Consider the following 15,184-nt stretch of genomic DNA (forward strand, 5'->3'; position numbering starts at 1 on the left):
CCGGAAGACGTGTGTAACCAAGGCCTCCGCAGTCTGTAGGGCCGTAGGGAGACCGGGCAATGGGAGGAGACGACAGGACTTAGAAAAACGATCAACAACGACCAGGATCGCGGTGTCACCCTGTGAGGGAGGAAGATCGGTCAGGAAATCTACCAACAGGTGCGACCACGGCTGTTGTGGAATGGGTAAGGGTTGTAACTTACCTCTGGGCAGGTGCCTAGGAGCCTTGCACTGGGCGCACACCGAGCAGGAGGAAACATAAACCCTCACATCCTTAGCCAAGGTGGGCCACCAGTATTTCCCAGTCAGGCAGCGCACCGTCCGACCGATCCATTTTTACATTACATTTTAGTCATTTAGCAGATGCTCTTATCCAGAGCGACTTACAGTAGTGGTCCCCGGATGACCAGAGGAGGGTGACGTGTGGGCCCAATAGATCAACTGGTCACGTTCAGCAGACGGAACGTACAGACGCCCGACGGGACACTGGAGGGGAGTGGGCTCTGTATGCAACGCCTGCTCAATGTCCGCGTCCAGCTCCCACATGACCGGTGCTACCAGGCAGGAGGCCGGGGTATGGGAGTCTGATCCACGGGCGCTCCTCTGTGTCATACAGCCGGGACAGTGCGTCTGCCTTCATATTCTGGGAACCTGGTCTGTAGGACAGGGTAAACACAAAACGGGTAAAGAACATGGCCCACCTTGCCTGACGAGGATTCAGTCTCCTCGCTGCCCGGATGTACTCCAGGTTGCGGTGGTCAGTCCAGATGAGAAAACGGTGTTTAGCCCCCTCAAGCCAATGTCTCCACTTCAAAGCTTTAACCACAGCCAACAGCTCCCGGTACCCCACATCATAGTTCCGCTCCGCTGAGCTTCTTCGAGAAGAAAGCACAGGGGCGGAGCTTCGGTGGTGTGCCCGAGCGCTGAGAGAGCACGGCTCCTATCCCAGCCTCGGACGTGTCCACCTCCACTTTGAACTCCAAAGAGGGATCCAGATGGGCCAGCACGGGAGCCGAGGTAAACAGCTCTTAGGTGCCCAAAAGCCCTGTCCGCCTCAACCGACCACTGCAGACGTACAGGACCCCCCTTCAGCAGTGAGGTAATGGGAGCAGCCACCTGGCCAAAACCCAGATACATTTCCGGTAGTAATTGGTAAACCCTAAAAACCGCTGCACCTCCTTTACCGTGGTGGGAGTCGGCCAATTACGCACGGCTGAAATGCGGTCACTCTCCATCTTCACCCCTGAAGTGGAAATGCGATACCCTAGGAAGGAGATGGCCTGCTGAAAGAACAGGCATTTCTCAGCTTTGACGTACAGGTCATGCTACAACAGTCGTCCAAGTACCTTGCGCACCAAGGACACATACTCGGTGCGTGTAGCGGAGTATATCAGAATGTCATCGATATACACCACTACACCCTGCCCGTGCAAGTCCCTGAAAATCATGTCTACAAAGGATTGAAAGACAGATGGAGCATTCATCAACCCGTACGGCATGACGAGGTACTCATAATGCCCTGAGGTGGTACAAAACGCTGTCTTCTACTCGTCTCCCTCCCGGATACGCACCAGGTTGTACGCGCTCCTGAGATCCAGTTTAGTGAAGAAGCGTGCCCCGTGCATTGACTCAATCGCCGTGGCGATGAGAGGTAGCGGGTAACTGTACCTCACCGTGACTTGATTGAGACCTCGATAGTCAATGCTCGGGCGCAGACCTCCCTCCTTCTTCACAAAAAAGAAACTCGAGGAGGTGGGTGAAGTGGAGGACCGAATGTACCCCTGACGAAGGGATTCAGATACATATGTCTCCATAGCCGCCATCTCCACTTGCGACAGGGGATACACGTGACTCCTAGGAAGTGCAGCGTCTACCAGGAGATTTATCGCACAATCCCCCCCCCCTCCCGTCGATGGGGTGGTAATTGAGTCACCTTCTTTTTACAGAAGGCTAGAGCCAAATCAGCATATTCTGGTGGTAGCACCAACGGAAACCCCTACATACCTCCCCGAGCACTCTCAGGACCACCCCATGAGCGCCCTCTGTTGCCATGAAAGGGTGGGGTCATGATGAGCTAACCAGGGAAGGCCTAGTACCACGGGAAACGCAGGAGAGTCAATGAGGAAGAGACGGATTCTCTCCTCGTGACCCCCCTGCGTCACCATGGCCAGGGAGATGGTGGCTTCCCTGATTAGCCCGGTCCCTAATGGTCAACTATCCAGAGCGTGTCCCAGGCAAGGTCTAACCACAGGAATAATGGTGATCCCTAAACTTAAGGCGAACGCTCTGTCGATACAATTCCCAGCTGCGCCTTAATCGTCGAGCGCCTTATGCGGGGAAAACTCAGGGATACAAACAGGTGGACAACAGAGGACTCTGGATGAGAGTGATGCAGACTCACCTGGGGTTATGCCATTGTGCCCTGCTTGCTGCCTCGACTCCCAGAGGGACCAACCCTGCACCGACCGGCAGTGTGCCCTCTGCGGCCACAGTTGGTGCACGTGAAGGCCCCTCCTCCAGCCTCCCTAAGCGCAGCCCCTCCCAGCTCCATGGGCACCGGAGCGGGGGCGCTGGAAGATGGAACCGACAGAGCCCTCTCTGAACGTCCGCGGGTGACCAGTAGGTTATCCAACCGGATGGACAGATCCACCAGTTGGTCAAAAGTGATGGTGGCATCACTGCAGGCCAACTCCCATCGGACGTCCTCGCGCAGGCTGCGTCGGTAGTGCTCGATAAGAGCCCTGTCGTTCCATCCTGCTCCGGCGGCCAAGGTCCGGAATTCCAGGGCGAACTCCTGGGCGAACTCTTGGGCGCTCCTCGTCCCCTGCCTCAAGTGGAAGAGCCGTTCCCTCGAAGTGTTCCAACGCCACGTCTCCTTCTCCCCACACAGCGTGTGCCCACTCCAGAGCTCTCCCGAGAGGCATGAGACGAGGGCAGACACCCTCTCCCTTCCCGAGGGAGCTGGGTGAACGGTGGCCAGGTATAGGTCTAACTGCGTCCAAAATCCTCCAGCCACAGGTAAAAGTAATTAAGTGCGAAAACACTCACAAATATACAAATGTATGACAAATACATACAACGGGTCAAAATACGGTACTCGAGGGAAAAACCAGTCTGGTGCATAACTAAATACGTAACAAAACAATTTTACACAACGACATGGGGGAACAGAGGAATAAATACATGCAGTGTGATTAGGGAATGTAAACCAGGTGTGCAGGGAACAAGACATATCAAATGGAACAATGAAAAATGGAGTTGCGATGGCTAGAAAGCCAGTGAAGTCGACCGTCGAACGCCGCCCAAACAAGGAGAGGAGCCGACTTAGGCGGAAGTCGTGACACATACAGTGCATTCGGAAAGTTTTCAGCCCCCTTCCCTTCCACATTTTGTTACATTACATACAACTGTGACTACATGAAACTCTATTCCACATCAGGTAACAGATGCAAGCAGTAGAATCAGATTTTTAAAAAACGGATTAAAATGCACCTTATGGAACATGCAGGACTGTGAAGCAACACAAACATGCACACATGCATGGATTTTGTGTTGTAGATACACTACTGTTCAAAAGTTTGGGGTCACTTAAATATCCTTGTTTTTGAAAGCAAAGCAACATTTTTACCCATTTAAAATAACATAGAATTGATCAGAAATACAGTGTAGACATTGTTATTGTTGCAAATGACTATTGTAGCTGGAAACGGCCGATTTTTTTATGGAATATCTACATAGGCGTACAGAGGCCCATTATCAGCAACCATCACTCCTGAGTTCCAATGGCACGTTGTGTTAGCTAATCCAAGTTTTTCATTTTAAAAGACTAATTGATCATTAGAAAACCCTTTTGCATTTGTTAGCACAGCTGAAAACTGATTAAAGAAGCAATAAAACTGGCCTTCTTTAGACTAGTTGAGTATCTGGAGCATCAGCGTTTGTGGGTTCGCTCACAGGCTCAAAATGGCCAGAAACGAAGACCTTTCTTCTGAAACTTGTCAGTCTATTCTTGTTCTGAGAAATGAAGTCTATTCTATGCAAGAAACTGAAGATCTCGTACAATGCTGTGTTACTCGCTTCACAGAACAGCGCAAACTAACTCTAACCAGAATAGAAAGAGGCGTGGGAGGCCCCGGTGCACAACTGAGCAAGAGGACAAGTACATTAGAGTCTAGTTTGAGAAACAGATGCCTCATAAGTCCTCAACTGGCTGCTTCATGAAATAGTACCCGCAAAACACCAGTTTCAATGTCAACAGTGAAGAGGTGACTCCGGGATGCTGGCCTTCTAGGCGGAGTTGCAAAGAAAAATCAGTTTCTCAGGTTCGCCAATAAAAAGAAAAGATTAGGATGGGCAAAAGAACACACACTGGACAGAGGAAGATTGGAAAAAAGTGTTATGGACAGACGAATCTAAGTTTGAGGTGCTCAAATCACAAAGAAGAACATTCGTGAGATGCAGAAAAAAATTAAAGATGCTGGAGGAGTGCTTGACACCATCTGTCAAGCATGGTGGTGGCAATGTGATGGTCTGGTGGTGCTTTGGTGGTGGTAAAGTGGGAGATTTATACAGGGTAAAAGGGATCTTGAAGAAGGAAGGCTATCACTTCATTTTGCAATGCCATACCCTGTGGACGGCGCTTAATTGGAGCCAATTTCCTCCTACAACAGGACAATGGAGCTGTGCTTTGCGTCAAACTATGCAATAACAATTTAGGGAAGAAGCTGGTATTCTGTCTATAATCGATTTGCCAGCACAGTCACTGAATCTCAACCCTATTGAGCTGTTGTGGGGGCAGCTTGACCGTATGGTACGTAAGAAGTGCCCATCATGCCAATCCAACTTGTGGGAGGTGCTTCAGGAAGTGTGGGGTGAAATCTCTTCAGATTCCCTCAATAAATTGGCAACTAGAATGCCAAAGGTCTGCAAGGCTGTAATTGCTGCAAATTGAGGATTCTTTGACGAAAGCAAATTTTGAAGGACACAATTATTATTTCCATTAATAATCATTGTTTATAACCTTGTCAATGTATTGACTGTATTTCCTATTCATTTTGCAACTCATTTCATTTATGTTTTCATGGAAAACAAGCAAAATTCTAAGTGACCCCAAACTTTTGAACGGTAGTGTATGTGGTCGTGGGGTATGGGCCTGAGGGCACATACTTAGTGTGTTGTGAATTCTGTAATGAATGTATTGTAATCTTTAAAAATATATATATAACTGCCTTAACTGCCAAGAGTTGGCAGCAGCTAATGGGGATCCATAATAAATACAAATACAGCAGTGTTCTAAAATGTGTTAAATAAATTATGTATTAAAAATACAAAACAGAAATACCTTATTTACATAAGTATTCAGACCCTTTGCTATGAGACTTGAAATGTTGCTGTTTCCATTGATTGTCTTTGTTTCTTCAACTTGATTGAAGTCCACCTGTGGTAAATGAAATTGATTGGACATGAGTTGGAAAGGCACACACCTGTCTATATAAAGTCCCACAGTTGACAGTGCATGTCAGAGCAAAAACCAAGCCATGAGGTAGAATGAATTGTCCGTAGAGCTCCGAGACAGGATTGTGTCGAGGCACACATCTGGGGAGGGGTACCAAAACATTTCTGCAGTATTGAAGGTCCCCAAGAACACAGTGGCCTCCATTCTTAAATGAATGAAGTTTGGAACCACCAAGACTCTTCCTAGAGCTGACCGCCCAACTGAGCAATCGGGGGAGAAGGGGTGACCAAGTACCCAATGTTCACTCTGACAGAGCTATAGAGTTCCAGAAGGACAACTATCTCTGCAGCACTCCACCAATCAGGCCTTTATGGTAGAGTGGCCAAATGGAAGCCACTCCTCAGTATAAGGTACATGACAGCCCGCTTGGACTTTGCCAAAAGGCACCTAAATGACTCTCAGACCATGAGAAACAAGATTCTCTGGTCTGATGAAACCAAGATTGAACTTTTTGGCCTGAATGAGAGAACTTAACGTCTGGAGGAAACCTGGCACCATCCCTAAGATGTTTGAGTTAATTTTTACAGGGAGAGTGCACATTACTCAACGTTTCAGTAGAGGTGCCATGTTTTAGCCAGCACGCTAATTTTCAACCACAATCCCTGGGCAGGTTATTAAAAACAATTACAATAACAATACAGACAATCAATGAGCAGTGAGCACACGCAGAGCAACATAGGACACGCAAGACGTAACATGCAGACAGAGCAACATAGCACAAAAACTAATAAGACAAAATCCATAAAAGAAACAAAGTGTTTCCACACCTCACAAGCTACAGACTACAAGTGAAGCGTGGTGGCAGCATCATGCTGTGGGGATCAGCGGCAGGGACTGGGTGACTAGTTAGGATCGATGGAAAGATGAACTGAGCAAAGTACAGAGAGATCCTTGATGAAATCCTGTTCTAGAGCGCTCAGGACCTCAGACTGGGGCGGAGATTCACCTTCCAACAGGACAACGACCTTAAGCACACAGCCAAAACAACGCAGCTTTGGCTTTGGGACAAGCCTCTGAATGTTCTTAAGTGGCCGGACTTGAACCCGATCGAACACCTCTGGAGAGACCTTAAAATAGCTGTGCAGCAACGCTCCCCATCCAGCCTGACAGAGCTTGAGAGGATCTGCAGAGAAGAATGGGAGAAACTCCCGAAGTACAGTTGTGCCAAGCTTGTAGCATCATACTCAAGAAGACTCGAGGCTGTAATCACTGCCAAAGGTACTTCAACAAAGTACTGAGTAAAGGTTCTGCATACTTACGTAAATATGATATTTCAGTGTTTTATTTTTAATACATTTGCAACAATTTTCTTAACAGTTTTTGCTTTGTCGTTATGGGGTCTTGTGTGTAGATTGATGAGGAAAAATATACTATTTAACCAATTTTATAAGGCTGTAGCCTAACAATATATGAAGAAAGTCAAGCGGTCTAAATACTTTCCGAACGAACTGAGGGCTAGTGATTTTGCTGTTCGTTTCGTAATATCTTCAATGTGCGCCTCGGAATTCGATAAGGAGGCGCACCGTTACATCCCCGATATGTCTGTCTTCACTTGTACTTTGGAGCTGTGATGCCTGTGAGAAGTACCGATCACATGACGTGCATTGACTAAGTATTGAGATATCTGAGAGAGCAATGTAAATGAAAGGTGCTTCGGAGCACGGCTATTGGCAGCCAGGAGAAGGGAATTCTAACTTTTCTTTAGGGGGCATTACGGCCACACAAGGGGGCCGTCGATACTGCCGGTGAATTCTAGGCCTGCCGCACACTATTGCTTCGATTTATATACAATTAGTAATTGTATTAATAATGTTCATGTGCCTCCATCAGTAACAGTTTTATTGGGGGGCAAATTCAGAAATTGATGGGACAGTTAGACGTAGAAATCTGACTTAAGGGAAGTTAGGATTTGCTCCTATGATTATAACTGTATACGTCTCTTTGTCTGTCCACAGGTACCAGTAATGGGTCAGTTCTGGTCTATAACCTCACCAGTGGTCTTCTGCACAAGGACCTGAGTGTCCACTCCTGTGAAGTCAAGTGAGTAACATCACCCACTTCCCTAGTGTGGTGTCTCAAATCAAGGACTGTCCACTCATCATTGTCCACTCATGGCTCTGCCCAAGACACCCACTGAGCCATTTTATAATCACCTACTTACAACTCACTTTCATCACAAATGCCACCATTCATTTAGCTGTGATTTGCGTCTCCTCCCACCTACTTCGGTGCAGATTTAATAACATGCGGTGTTGGCATTAGACAGGCTATTTAAGTCTGGTGGGCTCAAACTCAATAGGCTCTCCAAACATTCCATTCCGTTGACCTCCACCATCAACATATATAGGACTGATGACTTAGAAATCCCCTCATTCCATTCAGTAATGGCTGAATCCTAACTTCCACTTAAGTCGAATTTTCAGTTTGTCTCCCATTGACATCAATGCATAACTTTGTGAAAATTAAGTGTAAGTTAGAATTAGCTTCTAAGGAAGCTGAAATAGTGTCTTGGACCACTCTTTGGCTCCTCTACCCTCAGTCCCTGTCCATCTATTGTGTAGGTTAACTGTGCTAAAAAGTCACGACACTGCAAAAAGGTCCGTTTAACTGTCAGGGAGTGAATATCAACAAAGAGCAAACTTTGCGTCATCAATTACCATTCTCTAATGAGCTCAAACTAAATACTGTGATTAATTAAGTGCAAGATTGAATATATTATGTCATTCAGAAATTGATTGGGATCAAACAGCCATTCATCCTCAGATGGCCAGACACTTCTTAACACTAGAACCGCTGGGTGTCGATGGACCCCCCACCCCCCTCGTCATTCTGACTACATCATTCTAACAGTGTAATTAATATATTTCATATATGTGACTTACCACATAGATTCGGTCTTATATATCGTACACTGCATTTTTGAGGAACAGTGGGGAAAGTAATTCTACTTTGAAAGTTGATAAACTTGTAAGCTCACTTGTAAGCTCACTTTTGGTACCTACTTGAGAGTTCTCCTTTGTCTACACCATTCAGCATTATTCACACCTTCTTAAGGTTAAGCAAGCCCCATCCATCTCTTTAAGGATTCAAATGTGAAGTCATGTGCTAAACAGTGAGTAGTGTAGTAAAGAATAAGACTAAAAGTGGTAGTAGCCTACAATACAAAAATATTCCAGGCAACCAGAAAGTGTCCAGATGAAAATATTTTATAAATATTAGATAACACTTACCCAGACACACTTGTCTGTATTGATGGGTCATGTGAAAGAAATGCTAAATTGTCACACTTGAGTGTAAAGATACCTTAATAGAAAATGACTGAAGTAAAAGTCACCAAGTAAAATACTACTTGAGCAAAATTCAAAAAGGTTTTGGTTTTTAAAAAGTATCAAAAGTAAATGGAACTGCTAAAATGTACTTAAGTATCAAAAGTAAAAGTATAAATCATTTCAAATTCCTTATATTAAACCAGACGGCCCAATTATTTTTTTATTTTTTTTATTGATGATAGCAAGGGGCACACCAACACTCAGACATAATTTACAAACAAAGCATTTGTGTTTAGTGAGTCTGCCAGATCAAATGCAGTAGGGATGCTCTCTTGAAGTTTGTGAATTGGACAATTTTCCTGTCAAAATGTAATGAGTACTTTTGGGTGTCAGGGAAAATGTATGGAGTTAACAGTACATTATTTTCTTTCGGAATGTGGTGAAGTAAAAGTAGTCAAAAATATAAATAGTAAAGTAATGTACAGATACCCCAAAAAAATACTTAAGTAGTACTTTACACCACTGCCCAAATGCCTTCACACCAGTACATTAGCATATTTTATATACTGTTACACACGCACTTATCACATAGTATTCCATACATAAGTTAAGACCATGCAACCTGAGTGAGGTGCTGTTGGGTTCTGAGAATATGAAAATATACTTATTCATGTCACTGATGGAGTGCTAAGGTTTAGAGTGTCTATACCAGAAGTTAAGGGTTATAGGAGAAAGGTATATAGTGGGTGCAACTACGCTTGGAATGTGTTGAGTGCAGGGAAGCGATTACATGTGGCAGGCATTGATAAGGGGAGACAGGTGGCGATCTTAGAAACTAACAATGTCACTGAGGGAGTGAGGGTAATGTATAACGTTTACATTATGTCAGAATATGTTATTGTTAGACGTCAGGGATACTCTGGGAGGAGAAGAGACAGTCTGGTATCAATAACCATGACAGCCTTGAGTTGGGGAGGATTGATCACTTTGGGGTAGAGGTCAGGTTAGATGAAGTGAGGAAGAACAGATATCACTAAGGTTCTGTCTAGCAACAGAGATGCATTGGCTGTTCAGTTGTAGAGGAGGAGACTCAGCCTAGGAGAAAGGGTTAAATATCAGTGCTTATGTGAAATGTCGGTTGTCTGGATTACAGCTGTATCGACCCTTTGGGAGGAATTAAACTTGGTTAAGTTTCTCTAGTGTCCGAGTTATTTACTCAAAATTAGAACCTAACAGTGCACATGTACAGTACATAAACAGATGCATATGCCGTATATTTATGTGGTGGATACTTGATACGGTCACATGATATTGTTGTGGTATATCACAAAATCATGTTACGACCACACATATCAATATTAATTTTGTATATCAATATTTTGCTAAGTCTTGCTAAGTGGATGGGTCTCTACAGAAGGTGTAAATGGTACAGCCAAATGGTTACTTGCATAGTAGCAATATCAGAAATGGTGTCAATATAAATAAAATAATATACTGTATGTATACAAAAAATATAAATAATGATCGTAATAGACAAGGTAATTATATGCATACAATCAGGTGTAAAGTGGTTGAGCGGCAGGATAAAAAAATAGTAGCAACAACGTATGACGTGTGTGTGTTAGCCGAGTCATTTGAATAGAGGCACTGTAGATAGTGCTGATGACTGGTCCGTCAGAACCACGCATGAACAAGGGAATCTATATCCGGAGAGCATGTTTCTGTCCTGAACTTGACTTTAGTGCAGGGCATGTGATGTCCATAGCCTCTTCTACGCAAAACTGATCTGATCTTCTCAAAAGAGAAGATTGTCTAGCTGTGTCCAGTCCAGGTGGTGCTTGTACAGGCAGACCATCTATGGAAGGAAGGATGTCAGCTTTGCGCAGCAGCTGAAACCTGGTCCCGACTGAGTCCAAACGCTCCTTGGTGACAACAACACCAGGTTCCAGAGCATCGAAGCTGTAAAACAGGAAATAACAAAAAAAATTGAAGACATTACAACCTTGCACATCAATACACCTCCCAAGTTTAGATAAGAATAACCTCATGCAAAGCAATGAACATTATATTCACCTGAAGTGCTGGTACTGCTTGATCTGTGGTAGTGGCCTGAAGTACAGAGTCAGGTGTTGTTGCCAGCCATAGCTTTCCATCAGCACTGTACCATCCTCCAGTCCAACCACCCCTTTCACAGTGCTGTCCTTCACAACACCAGCCGTCTCAGAAAAAGTGTTCACTCTGGTCTTTCTGAAGAGCTGCTTGATGAGGCCAAAGCACCAGTCGGGGGCAAACTTGGTGTGGCCTGTGATCAGGAAGTGATGGTCCAGACTGTGATGGTGCTTGTGCATGGTCCGCCTTGCACAATACCAGAGCACAAACTTGTTCTCTTTTTGGCCACTGCAGTTATCAAAATTCAGGTCCACAGGTGTTTCCCCAACTCTGTAGTTGGTGAAGAAATGGTGCATGTAGTTGATGACTACACTGCTGCCTTTGCTGGATGACATGCCTTCATCAACCAAGTAGTTGACTTGTGGTATTCCTTCAGAGCAGACTCTAAACAAGCCACACTTGCGAGGAGTTAAAAAGTAGATGGGACCTGGCTGCGTAGGTTCAGAAAGATGGATAGTGCACCTGCAAACAACAAAATAACATTAAGATAAATTACAATTAATTCTCACCCCTGTCAATCTGTCTTTACACAGCTCAGTGAAAGGTATTTGCCTGCCTCCCATATATATATTATTTTTTGTGTATATCTATACATCCATCTATGTCCTTAATTGGTATAGCAAATTGTTACTTGTTGAGCAAAATCAAAGCTTGCTGGTTCAGTAGGGCCCCCAGAGACAAATTCAAGTCTTGAGAGGTGGTCTTGCAGTCAGCAACCATCTTCTGGTAGACAGACCGCTCACTCTGAACAAGCAAGATATGCTGCTCTTGCTTCTTCAGCTTGGCTTACTTAACCTCTTACATCTAGACGTTCCGCTAGCGGAACACCTGCTCCAATATCCAATGATGGGCGTGGCGCGAAATACAAACTCCTCTAAAATACAAAAACTTCAATTTTTCAAACATATGACTATTTCACAGCATTTTAAAGATAAGACTCTCCTTTATCTAACCACACTGTCCGATTTCAAAAAGGCTTTACAACGAAAGCAAAACATTAGATTATGTCAGCAGAGTACCAAGCCAGAAATAATCAGACACCCATTTTTCAAGCTAGCATATAATGTCACAAAAACCCAGAAGACAGCTAAATGCAGCACTAACCTTTTATTGTCTTCATCAGATGACAACCCTAGGACATTATGTTATACAATACATGCATGTTTTGTTCAATCAAGTTCATATTTATATCAAAAAACAGCTTTATACATTAGCATGTGACGTTCAGAACTAGCATACCCCCCGCAAACTTCCGGGGAATTCGCTAACATTTAACTAAATTACTCACGATAAATGTTCACAAAAAGCATAACAATTATTTTAAGAATTATAGATACAGACCTCCTCTATGCACTCGATATGTCCGATTTTAAAATAGCTTTTTGGTGAAAGCACATTTTGCAATATTCTAAGTACATAGCCCAGGCATCACGGGCTAGCTATTTAGACACCCGGCAAGTTTAGCACTCACCAATATCAGCTTTACTATTATAAAAGTTTCATTACCTTTTGTTGTCTTCGTCAGAATGCACTCCCAGGACTGCTACTTCAATAACAAATGTTGGTTTGGTCCAAAATAATCCATCGTTATATCCGAATAGCGGCGTTTTGTTCGTGCGTTCCAGACACTATCCGAAATGGTAAAGAAGGGTCGTGCGCATGGCGCAATTCGTGACAAAGAAATTCTAAATATTCCATTACCGTACTTCAAAGCATGTCAACCGCTGTTTAAAATCAATTTTTACGCCATTTTTCTCGTAGAAAAGCGATAATATTCCGACAGGGAATCTCCTTTTCGGCAAACAGAGGAAAAAATCACAAAGGCGGGGGCGGTCGGGTCACGCGCCTAAGCCCAGAGTCCCTTGATCGGCCACTTGAGAAAGGCGATAATGTGTTTCAGCCTGGGGCTGGGATGACGACATTCAGGTTTTTCCCGGGCTCTGAGCGCCTATGGACGACGTAGGAAGTGTCACGTTAGAGCAGAGATCCTTAGTAAAAGATAGAGATGGAAAAGAAGTTCAAGAAATGGTCAGACAGGCCACTTCCTGTAAAGGAATCTCTCAGGTTTTGACCTGCCATTTGAGTTCTGTTATACTCACAGACACCATTCAAACAGTTTTAGAAACTTTAGGGTGTTTTCTATCCATATGTAATAAGTATATGCATATTCTAGTTACTGGGTAGGAGTGGTAACCAGATTAAATCGGGTATGTTTTTTTATCCAGCCGTGAAAATACTGCCCCCTAGCCATAACAGGTTAACCTCTTGACGGTCGCCTAGGATAGGGGGCGCTACAGCGATTTTTGAAAAACAATTGTGCCCATTTTAAACGGCCTCCTACTCAAACTCAGAAGCTAGGATATGCATATAATTAATACTTGTGGATAGAAAACACCCTAAAGTTTCTAAAACTGTTTGAATGGTGTCTGTGAGTATAACAGAACTCATATGGCAGTCAAAACCCCGAGACAGATCGTAACAGGATGTGGAATTCTGAATTGCGGACTCAACTTCATCACTTTGCCTATAAATCACACCGTGAGCTATGGTTCATTGAGAACTTCCTATTGCTTCCACTAGATGTCCCCAGTCTTTACAAAGTGGTTTGAGCCTTCTACTGTGAAAACTGACAGAATGAGAGTCTGTGGAAAGTGGTCACATGGAGACGGCCATCACCATTATGACGCCAGCGCCCCTGGCTACCCTCCCCTTTCGAAACGTTTCGAAAGACATTGCAACCGTCCCCCTTGAATCTTATTGGAGCTCTGGTTGAAAAAGGCCCTAAAGATTTATGTTATACAACGTTTGACATGTTTGAACGAACCTACATTTTTTTTTAAAATGCATTTTGTTGAGAGAGAAGTCCCGTGAACGACGGTACTTTTGGAGCAGCCTTCAGAACGCGCTAACAACAACAAGCAATTGGGACATAAAGGATTAACTTTTTCGAACGAAAATACATTTGTTGTGGACCTGGGATACCTGGAAGTGCCTTCTGATGAAGATAATCAAAGGTAAGGGATTATTGACAATAGTATACAAGAGTGGATTTGAAATGCGATTGTTCCAAGATGGCGCTGACCTGTAACAGTAGCCTATTTTTTCTGAGTATCGCATCCCCTTTTATCGCAAAGTGTGATTACCCAGTAAAGTTATTTTTAAATCTGGCATTGCAGGTGCTTTCAAGAGATGCTAATCTATAAATCTTAGAATGACAATATTACATTTTAAAAATGTTTTCGAATAGTAATTTAGTAAATTGTAGCGCTGTTTCACCGGACGCATTTGAGGGAAAATAGTTAGTCAACGTCACGCGCCGATGTAAAATGCTGTTTTTATATATAAATATGAACTTTATCGAACAAAAGAATGCATGTATTGTGTAACATGATGTCCTAGGTGTGTCATCTGATGAAGATTGTCAAAGGTTAGTGCTGCATTTAGCTGTTTTTTGGTTATTTGTGATGCATGTGGTTGGTCGGAAAATGGCTATGTGGCTACTTTTACGATATACTCCTCTAACATAATCTAATGTTTTGCTTTTGCTGTAAAGCCTTTTTGAAATCGGACAACGTGGTTCGATTCAGGAGAGGTGTATCTATAAAATGATATAAAATAGTCCTATATTTGAAAAAACGGAGCCCGTCCAGAGGTTAACTGCTTCTGGCAGATTGGCAGATCTTGAAGACCTTATAGTTGTTCCTCTGGCACTGCCAGCACAGGTCTTTCCTGGGCTTAGTGCTTGAGAAGTGGGGCAGCAATTTTCTCCACAGATTCCTGAAGGAAGATAGCCCGACTACACGTACCTCTGAAAAATACAGAAATAATGTGAGATCAATAAAAGTAGTGCCAATCATGTTGGAGGTCAATTAAACAATCAAAATGTGTTTATGCTTTACATACCAAGTGTTGTCATCGATTCCTTGTATAGACGCCACACTGCTGCTTTTGTCACATGGGATGGCAGCCTTTTTCCACCAAAGTGTTTGTGTCCTGGGTGGCTTCCTGGTAATACTATTGCATTATTCTCTGCGTAATTGTTGAAGTTCACCACTCGCTGCAAATCCTCATGCTTTAGGTGTAACCTGTGCTTGCTTGGGCCAGCTCTCTTTTTGATGGGAGGCATTAGGCCATTCTCCTTGTATGACTGGTGGAGGAGAGTCAGGTGTGTTCTACTGATGCTGAAAGACACATTCCAGATACACATATTTTAGCATTATTATACAATAAA

At 43.9% G+C, this 15,184-nt stretch overlaps 1 protein-coding gene across 2 annotated transcripts in view; it reads left to right on the top strand.

Annotated features, from left to right (window-relative positions):
* The window catches only part of wdr11 (WD repeat domain 11), a 226,940-nt gene that overhangs the window by 127,972 nt on the left and 83,784 nt on the right, over window positions 1-15,184 (top strand). For both annotated transcript variants that reach the window (XM_014154429.2, XM_014154430.2), the window contains exon 11: window positions 7,471-7,555. In XM_014154429.2, the coding sequence (XP_014009904.1) occupies window positions 7,471-7,555 (85 nt within the window). The remainder of the gene's footprint in view (window positions 1-7,470; window positions 7,556-15,184) is intronic.

The sequence above is a fragment of the Salmo salar genome, chromosome ssa18 (genome assembly GCF_905237065.1).
Source record: "Salmo salar chromosome ssa18, Ssal_v3.1, whole genome shotgun sequence".
NCBI classification, from domain to species: domain Eukaryota; kingdom Metazoa; phylum Chordata; class Actinopteri; order Salmoniformes; family Salmonidae; genus Salmo; species Salmo salar.